General features: G+C 51.1%; 1 protein-coding gene across 3 annotated transcripts in view; it reads right to left on the bottom strand.

The window, feature by feature from the left end:
- HTR2A (5-hydroxytryptamine receptor 2A) overlaps positions 1 to 5,819 on the bottom strand; it is a 44,231-nt gene extending 38,412 nt beyond the window's left edge. The window contains exons 1-3 of one of the 3 annotated variants that reach the window (XM_037057629.1): positions 5,658 to 5,700; positions 4,483 to 5,219; positions 1,372 to 1,572 (exon numbers count right to left, since the gene is read on the bottom strand). In XM_037057629.1, coding sequence (XP_036913524.1) covers positions 1,372 to 1,572; positions 4,483 to 4,891 — 610 coding nt within the window. In that variant the 5' untranslated portion in view covers positions 4,892 to 5,219; positions 5,658 to 5,700. The other 2 variants (XM_037057631.1, XM_037057630.1) reach the window with 2 other exon arrangements.
- Positions 5,820 to 10,087: the final 4,268 nt, after the last annotated feature.

Genomic DNA, 10,087 nt, shown 5'->3' on the forward strand with positions numbered 1-10,087 from the left:
TGCCAATCAGATGGCTAAGAATGGTTTCTGCATTTTTCACTCTCTTGCTCCTCGTAGAATGGGTCCAAGACCGCACAGGCCCAGCACCCACAAACAACCGGGGGAGCAAGAGCACTCCCCTAAGTAAGGAGGGGTGTCCGGCAGTGAGAGCAGGCCCAGCGCTGCCAGTTGGGCCCTGCTGCCCCTGCTTGCAGGCATAACACAGGTCTCTGCTGTGCTTCCCTCGTCCACCTCCCGAGGGTGGCAAGATCTTCCGTCTTTGCCTCCTTCAGACCCTAACGCGTAGTTTAACACGGAAAACAGCTGAGACTTTCCCCAACTTTGAAAACCACACAAACGTAACTTGTGAGCATTTGCGTCATAGTCAAATGAAAACTTGGCCGTGCTGAGGTGAGTCTGGCCTTTCCTGACCCCACCGCCTCACTTGCAGACTGGAGCTTCCTCCTCTGAGGGTCACACCCTGAGAAGCAAGGTGAAAAACAAGAACCGAAACCCAAGATATTGCATTGCTTGCTTGTTATCAATTTGCATTCTTGTAACAAAGCTGTGCATACACTCGTGCCTGCTGTCAAACTCTGTGGTCTCTCACGTTAATAGGTACCCAGGCCGCCATAAGCAGATGCAGCATTTCTGCCTGCAAAGCTCTGTGACTTTAAAACAAATCCCCAGGAAGCTTCTGGTTACAGATGAAGCCTTTTGAGGTGACAAGTGCAATGACTCAGCTGCCCAAAGCTCCCGTGACCTGGGCCTTCCTGACTGGGAAGTGTGGGGTGGAAGGTCAGTACTGGCTGCAGGTGACTGCGTGTCACCAGCCTCAGGGAAGCAGGTTGGAATCCTGTGGTGTGAGGTGTCCTTAAAGAAGGGAGGGATGCAGAGGTGCTGAGCAGGCTGCCCCGCCAGAACACCCTCCCACCAGCTCCCTCTGAGTTACAGCACCTGGCGCCTTTCCTAGTCCCCAGAGCCTCGAATTCTCCAGTATGGAGCTCTGTAGTCTGGTACTGACCTCAGGTCCAGGGGCTATAAACGTTGAGGTCTCTGGGAAACCCTAGACTTAGAGCAGTGAATTTGAAAGTGTGGGATGGGGAAAAAGCTTCAGTAGGTGCCCAGTCACGGATTTTTCCTGATTTTGACTATTGTCATACTCACTCTTCTTTGTGCAAAGCAACACAAATTTAGGTTGTCAGCCAGGGACATGAATGGATGTTTCATTCCTAAAGCCAACCTGATAATGACGACGCTGCGACATACCTTGCAACAAACAAAACAGTAGATTCAGGGCGCTCGGTCTGGGCGCAACAAAACAGAACACGTCTCCGCGGTAGGCGTGAACCGTCATTTCAGATGAGACTCCGCACCGCTGTCCCCGCTTACCTACGGATATGGTCCAAACAGCGATGATTTTCAGAAACGCCTTCGTTCTGGAATTGAAGCGGCTGTGGTGGATGGGGTTCTGGATGGCGACGTAGCGGTCCAGCGAGATGGCGCAGAGATGCATGATGGAGGCCGTGGAGAAGAGCACGTCCAGGTAGATCCAGACCGCGCAGAGCTTGCTGGGTAGCGGCCACCGGTAACCTGGGGGGCGGAAGCTCAGGGTCAGTGTCAGCAAGCGGCGGCGAGCCGCCCTGGCCTTTGTGTTCTCCCCGGCCGCAACAGTCTCGTCCTGGGGAAGGCACGGGGCAGGGGAGCAGGGGGACAGAAAAGGGCAACAGAGGCTGTTTCCAATGTTTCGGAAAAGCCCGATGGTGAACTGCAATGAAGTTTCAAAGGCTGGTGAACCCAGGCCTGAGAATTCCTTCTGGCTGGGGCTGTTTCAGGGTGTTGGCGCGAATAGGTGCCTCTTACCATCCCCTTCCCTGTCTTCTGCCTAACAGAATATATCTTATTTGGTTTTTTGTTTTTAAATTACTTAGGTCATAAGTTATGATCTATTTTCAGCTCCTCCACTGAAATCATCACCGTGCACCGTCCTGACTTCTTTGTATACTTTGAGTGACCCGAGGGTCGGCCCAACGCTTAGTCACTATTGTAACGGCTTGGTCTTACTCCAGGATGGCATTTAGTAGTTTCTCAATAAATGCTATTGGTGTGAAGGCATAAATGACTGAAAATCCAGAACGAGAGTATGTCTTTACTTGTGAAAACTAACAATAATCACCTAATAATGCTTTGGGGGTTAAACTCAAATGTGGTGCTTGTGGGGGCGGGGCGGGGCGGGGGGATTAATAGGATGGTGAATAAGAGCCCTGTGTTCTGGTCCCACACTGTGTCAGGGTGGCGGTTCTCCAACTTCGCGGTGAGCGTTGTTTCAGAGGCTCTACCTGTCAGTGTGCAGTTGGGCAGGAGTCCCCAGGCTGCTGATGTGGCTGGTCCGGGGCTCCCCTTGGGCAACCCCTGTTTAGGGCGGTGGTTCCCGCTCCCGGCCTTGCACGAGAAGCAGCCGGAGAGCTTGAGAGATGTCCTGATGCCCAGAAGGGTGGGAGTGGGTGGGTCCCAGACACTAAGTGTTTCTAGCTCTCTGGGGGGTTGAACTGGGGGGACCGCTGACCGGGGTCACCTGCCGTATTAGGGAGCTAGCTTGTGTTTTATGGACAGAAGCAGGGGGCCCTGTTTCTGTGTGTGTGTGTGTGTGTGTGTGTGTGTGTGTGTGAGGGGGATCAAATGGTTATATAAACCTAATTAACATTGTAACAGTAAAAGCAATGGTGTCCGATCTGTGTGCACGTGAGAAGGAAAATTACAAAGATCACCTTTTCTTCACCACAGTCCAGCGCCACAAAGCGGTACAAACTCTCCATTTTTCGAACACACTCTTTACCAAAAGGCCACCGCGGGTCATCGGGAAAGTAAAGGTTGTGCAGTGCGAGACTAACTTGGTGCCCTTCACCATGTTCATTCGCAAAAGGCTGGAGCTAAAACGAGAGCCTTTTCCTTGGCAGCGCCTGGGGGGAAGCCCTGCTCGGCTGAACCGAACTGACGCCCGCCCTGCGAGGCGTTTTCTCCACGCTGAAGCAGCCACAGGCCTTGGTCCAGGCTGGCTCAGCCGAGATAAGGAGGGGGCGTTTCCTCTCCCGGGTGGTCCCGTCCGATGAGCTTGCTGACGGCGGGAACCGGCTGCGCACGGGGCGGCGGCCACCAGGGGCGCCCTTGTCCCCGGAGCCGGAGCCTCCGGGCAGGTCCCAGCTTCTGAACCCAGCTGGCCGGTGCCTGTGCCCCACCCCCACGCCCCCGGTTCCCTGCCAACTGCCGCTCGGGGTCTTCCCTCCAACTCCCTTGGTGCTTTGGTTCCCGGACAGGCCCTGTGGAGAGAGTCATCCCCAACTCCTAGAATTAGCCTCCGTGAGGGGTGCGGTTTTAGGCAGGCAGGACCTCTCCAGAATGTCTGGGAAATGACAGGCGGACTGGACGGAATGATCTGGTTGTGACAATGGAGTGGTCCAGCGGGCTGGTGTTGCAATGAACCTTATCCAGCCCGTGCAAACCCGCACCTGCTCTCCCTCGCCTACCTCCCTCCTCCCCACGCCTGGGGGCCGGACTGATGTATTTTTTAGCCCCTGGGACTTGGCCAGAAAATCCCCTTCTAAAGACAGCCCTCAACCTGTGTCTAGCTCTGCATGCTTGTGTCAGCAGTCTCTGTATTCACTCCCTCTCTGTGTTTGTCTGTTTCTGTCTCTCTGTGTGTCTCTCTCTCAAAGGAGAAGTCTGGCCGAATTACTCATAATTTGGAAACAATATCTCATTCTGCTCCCAGCTGAAGCTACCCCCCACCCCCGCCCCAGCGGTGGCTGACTTGCTCAGAGGTCTCTTTGAAACTCTGTTGAAGAGAAAGCAAGATTAACCTCTTCCCGTTTGCTTTCCACCCCCCTCCACGCCAGACCAGAGGAGTTTATGCATATGCATTTTTAAAGAGTTGAGGGCATAATTCAAAGGCAAGGATCCAAATAAGCTTCCCTGGGCCCGGAACAATGAAACCGGGAGTAATTCATTTATTCTAATGGAGACTGCATATTTTAACATTAAACCCACTGCATCACGATGTTCTCTCTGCAAATGTTCCAAGGTAATTGGGAAGGTTTTCTCACTCCATTAGAAGTCCTGAAAACTGTGACGAAAGATTAAACTGTTCTGTCCTAAAGGCTGAGATATTGTGGAATTGAAAGGAGTGAAAATCAAGTGGATTTGGGATGACAGATAAGTTATTGCCTTAGGACTGTGTCAGGGCACTTATAATCATTTCTACATAACATGCACATGTTTCCCGGCCAAAACTCTCCAGTGATCACAGATAATAGGTTGCCTTTTTAAAAATATGTGAAACCGCATTTTCAGAGTGAAGTTTAAGTAACTAGCGTATCACGGTACCCTTGTTTATTAACAAAGCCTCGTGTTTATTTTGTCCCCGAGCCCTGGCTCATCCTCTGCTAATGACATGCACATGCTGTCCACTACTCGTGTGGGGACGGCTGGGAAGCTGACGCCACTCACCATACAGGATGGTTAACATGGACACAGGCATGACAAGGAAACCCAGCAGCATGTCAGCTATGGCAAGGGACATCAGGAAGTAGTTGGTGGCGTTCTGCAGCTTTTTCTCTAGGGACACAGCCATGATGACGAGTATGTTTCCCGCGATGGTGAGGACGATCACCACGGCCGTCAGCAGGGCGGACCAGTTTTTCTCCTGGAGGTGGAGTAGGAAGCAGGGTGGCGAGAGGCAGCCCTCGCAAGAAAGGTTGGTGCGGTTTTCCGAGTCCACCGTCCAGTTGAACGGGTCTGAAGTGTTCGCTTCCCCGGAGTGGCAGCTGTGACTGTGGAGCCCTGTGCCATCATTCGGTTGCATTAGGGAGTTCGTACTTGAGCTCAGAGAAGTGTTTTCCTCGCAGAGAAAATCCATGGCTAAGCCGGAACTTGCAGCAGATGAAGTGTAGAAAAACTAAGGAGGTATAGGCTGTGCTCACCATCCATTTTCGTGTCCCCACGCTTGGTCACCCTGAGGCCAGTGGACCTGCGGGGCTCTGTGGGCTGGCCCTTTCCCTCCCATGATTGCCATAGAGTTCAAGAACCGCAGTGACAATGTATGTGTCCTTCCTTCACAGTTTTAGTAGAGTCCTCTGTTTCGTTTCATTGCTTTCTCCGAAACAAGGTCAAAAAAAAAAAAGCTGAATGAACTTTGAGCATAGAGGTTGCAGAGTTTTGAGCGTTCGGGGGAGAAACATGTGTTCCTGGCCAAAAAAGAAAAGTTCGTAACTACCAGGAATCTCCTGCATCTCTATGTCATCCTGTCGGTGACGCTGCTCCCACTAGGTTAGCCACAGCAGGATTAAAATAGCATGCAATCCAGAGCAGCGGGGGAGCATGCCTTCTACATTAAGAAAGTCAATTAAAAATACATCCAGTGTTAATCCCATAGTAATTGAATGTGCTTGGGGTTATAGTTCTGTCTGAGGCTAAATCGCCACAGCTGCTGTCAGGAATTTCAGCTTGTAATTATGTTGCTTAGTTAATAACAGGCAAAAAAAAAAAAGTCTTAAGCAAAGATTAACAACTTTCCACACTAGAAATTCTCATTGTGGAATGATTACATTGCAACCCAGCGTGATCTCAAGCCAGAAAGAAAATCACACAGACATAACATTTAGCATGAGACTCTGAGAACTTACATTTGTTTGTCTTCGGCTCCGCCGCACCTCCGACATACCGCCGTTCTGTGAATCGCCCCATCTCTCATAATAATTAAGCTGGTATACAGTCCCTTCTCCTTGAGCTTCCACCCGCAAAATGCGATAGTAATTTCATTTCTGTTTTGCACGTAAGGGTCGAGCCAGCTGCAGCCTTGCGAGGTCCCCAGGTCCCCGTTGGCTTGCTCTGCCCTCCCCCGGCCGCCCTGCTGGCTCGGCAGGGTTACCCCTCCCTGGTGGCTGGCCTCAGGGAGGCACGCGTTGACGCACCGTTCATTCAGAAGCGGCTCTCAGAGCCACAAAAGAAACCGCACAGCCGAGTAGAAGAGCTGCCGGCTCCCAGGCCCGCGTGGTTTCCACGGGACCAGCCGGCTCGCAGGCTGTCTCGTCCCCGGCGTCAGACCTCCCTCTGACTGTGTCATAAACTGCAAGGTAGCGACAGCCAGGAGGGCGGACCGCACAGGCGCTTTTTTCTCTTTTCACATGTTAACGTTGGGGAGTTTGCCTTTGTTTTCAAAAGAGAGAAACTGGAGAAAACCGCCTTTTGTGCCGATTGCTAACGTAGGTGAGCTGCACTGGGGTATGGATTGGCGTGAAGGGCGAAGAGGGAACTCAGATCACGGCTATAGAAGGGCTTCTCCGGGGAAGGGGTCCCTGGAAGCCGGGCGCTTCCTCCAAACGCCTGCAGCTCCCGCGCCGGAAAGTGGAATTACCCATGGTGGCGACTTGAGCACTCGGTGGCCAAGCAGATTTCGGCTGAGAACTCTGAAACTGTTCGTCCTATTTTATTATTCAATACCTACACCATTCAGCCAGCTTTCTTTCTTCAGCAGAAGCTCGAAGAGAATAACGCTGGAAAGAGAATAACGCTGGAAAGAGAATAACTTGTTTGCTCAGAAGTAACACCAAAGGCAGCCTGCTTTTCCTGTAAAGAAGCCCTAGCCCAGGTTTTTAAGAAAAGGCAGGTATATGTATACAGGGATGTTCACACACACACACACACACACACACACACACACACAGTTGCTTATTTTTGCAGATGAGAAAATATTTTTTTTCTGAAAAGTTGGGGTTTTCTAGGTCTCTCTCCATCACCATTTTCTCTTCTTACTCTGCATTCTCCCTAGACAAATTCAGACACTCTTGTGACTTCAACCTGTTTGGGGCAAATCGGTACCTTCCTGGCAGATTATTTTCCTCAGTTCCGGACCTAAGCATCCAGCTGTCCCGGGGGCCTCCCACCAGTAGTGCAGGAGCCCTCAGCCTCAGCACCTGCCGTCTCACGCCCATTCCGCTGCTCACCCTGGGCGTGTCCCTCCACCCGAGCTCTTGGTTCACCATTTCTTCACGTCCCTGCCTTCATCCTCAGTGCCAGAGCTTCCGCTGCGGTGCCGCCTCGGGAAACATAGTTCTCGGCTCTCCTCTCCAGCCCACGGCTCACCCTCCTTCGTCGAGAGGCTGCATCTTGTGTCTCCGGGGCTGAAACATGCACGTCCCCTACCACCTCTCTCTGCTTCTTGGAGGAGGCAGCTGGGGGCACGGCTTCGTGTGGAATCCCGGCTCTGTAAATGCTCCAGCAAGGAGAACCCTGGTCTCTCTAGTTGCTCCCTTTAGGGCTGGAGTATTCTGATCAGTCAAAGGAGACAGTGACGGTGCCTCCCTCCAAAGACAGTAGTGAGGCTAAGGTGAGATCGCGTGTGCAAATGTTTAGCCCATCTCTGGCTCCTACGATGCTTTTAATGGATGTTAACTATTTTTTATGCTACTTAGAAAACAAATGCCACGCCCCTCAGCTCGTGCCAACATTCCCGCAGTCTCTCCCCGGTGGGGCGCACACCTCATCGCTGCCCGTCCCGCGCTGTGCCCACATTTCAGGCCTGGGCGCCTGTTCTTGTCCCACAGACAACCTACATGCAAATAGACTTGCAGGTTTCTGACGCTGTTTGAGCATCCTTACTCCCATTTCCGTGTCTGGAATGCGCTCCCCTCCTCTCCCCCCGACTCCTTTCCTGCCTGGCAAACTTCTACTGCCATCCAGTTATGTGCCCTGTGCATCCTGTTGCTTCCACTCACCACCTTGTGACCTTGATGAAGCTACTTAATCTCTCTTTGCTTTAATTTTCTCATGGGGAAATAGGAAGTAATACCCACCTCAGGACTGACTGGAGAGTGACATAAATTTACGTATGTGCCTGGCGCATTTTAAATTCGCAAAGATTAGTTTGGGGATTTAAACTATTATTGTTGCCATTATTATTGTTATTCAGCTGATTGTTCCTGAACTTTTTGTAGCCCTCCTCCCGCAGGTAGGCAAACCCTACAGTGTCCCGGGCATCCTCCACCCGAACACGGCTCACGCTGCGCGCGGGCCCCAGCATGGCAAAAGCTATGTTTATCTTGTTCACGGTTGGCACGCCGTGGGTGCTTTGGCATGTTGGCTGAATGAATGTGTGGCTGATTTATAACTACCTGCGCACCTGCCTGTCTTTATTAGACTGTGATTAGATCGCGCACTTCTTCACCTCAGTGGCCTCAGCGCCAAGCGTGGCATCACCTAAGGAGTCCCCGGGAGGCGTGTTTTCCCGGAATAAATGCAGTGATTTGTTAGCATGCATTAAAAAGCAGCATTGGTGACAAATCTCAAATCTCGAACTCCTTTTTCCTTACTAGGTCCAACGGGAAACTCATTTAATTGTATTAAAATAAACAAGAGGGTATGTGATTTAAAAAATTTCAGGGTTGGGAAGTGCCTTAAAGCTTTTTGCTGGTCATTCTTTCACGGATTGGCGTGTTATAGTTCTCCTTAGAGACATCTGATGTGCGCAGGGCCATCAGCCTTGGAGAAGAACAGTTTTTTAGTCATGGCGAGGTTTCTAGAAACTAGGTTTCTAGGCGTGGCGAGTCAATGCGTCGCTCAGTAATATGGTTTATACTGTGAAAAAAACCTTGTTAACAACCATCTGTTTATTTACAGTTGTTATGGCAGTTTTAGAAATACTTGTTCTGGACAAAGCAATGGGGGTAAATTCTAGGCTCCTGGCTTGCCTATGAATAGCATGAGATTTAGACTTGGTAGGAGGGGTTTCTTGCAGGTTTGGAGGAAGAGGGGTGCGGATTGGCCACAGGTCTGGACGCTACAGCGAGCAGCTCCGCCCCTGCCTCGTGAAGCTCCGCCCCTGCCTCGTGAAGCTCCGCCCCCTGCACTCACTCTCCCCTCTAGCTGAAATGAGTGGCAGGTGCCTCTCAGTTGATTCTCCCTCTGAAACCCCCAGGGCTGCCCACACACAATGGCTGGTCTGTTGTGAGGGTGTAAGAATCTGGCCTGCTGGCCTTGGGGCTGGACAATCCTGAAGGGCCACCTGGTCGCAGAACTCCCCACAGGATGTCGGAGGCCTTTGTCGTCACTGCATCACAGGTAGACTCCCTCTGCCCAGTCCCGCTCCCCCGACTCCCCTGCGGGTGTGGGCCTGGAGCTCGCCCCAGCAAATTGGCCAGACTCGAGTCTGTCCGCGGCAGCTTCCTGGGGAACGGAACCCATGAACCCTCTGCTTTTTAATTTGTGTTTTAATGCCCTCATGCCCCCTCCGGATGAGCTGCGTGTTTTTACCGAGGACAGAAAGATAGGTGTTGCCTCTGTTGATGGATGCTTCCTGTCATCAACTTGTTCTTCAACAGACAACTGGTTTTACTATCTAATTACCGCCAGAGGAATTTAAAGTCTGCGACTCCAAAAGAAAATGAACTACTCTGGGCAGAATTGCTCCAGTGATTAATGGAGCTTCTATAGGGGTACATTCTGTGACTTGTTTATTCTGGATGGCTCACCAGAATAGGTTGCTTAAAATTAGATGGCGACTTTTTATTTTTAAATGGCTGCAGTGGAATTCATAGCCTTTGCTTGGATTTCTTTCTTTCTTTTTTTTTTCTTGGCAGGCTAGAGTTATTGGTTTCTGAAACATTAGTGCCTTATGGTGATACTACATGGGAGAAATTTTCTTGAGCCAAGGATTCTAGAAAATACTGCATCCTGTAGACTCCCTTTAGACAGCTACAGAACACAAACACATCATCGTAGAGAAGGAGGCTGGGAGACACCCCCGGGAAAGAGATCCCTTATATTTGTCTTTCCCACCCCCCTCCCCCGCCTTCCACAGAGCACTCACTGAAGGCCACTTTCCTTCGTTCTGTGAATATAAAGTATAACTCAATGTAAAATGCAAAGATCCTAAGTATTTGAGTGGTGAGAAAAACATATACACCTGTCTAACCATTACCCAAATCAGCTGCCGTTTCCGTCGCTACTGAAAATTCCCGCCTTCCCCTGTTGACTTGCACCAAAGTAGACGCGTGTGGTAGATCCTCCTGTTGTGTCTGGTTACTTTTGCTCAACAGCGTGCATGTGAGATTGATTC

Source organism: Sturnira hondurensis, unplaced genomic scaffold, assembly GCF_014824575.4.
Source record: "Sturnira hondurensis isolate 20B ecotype Veracruz unplaced genomic scaffold, ASM1482457v3 Scaffold0009719, whole genome shotgun sequence".
Classification (NCBI taxonomy): domain Eukaryota; kingdom Metazoa; phylum Chordata; class Mammalia; order Chiroptera; family Phyllostomidae; genus Sturnira; species Sturnira hondurensis.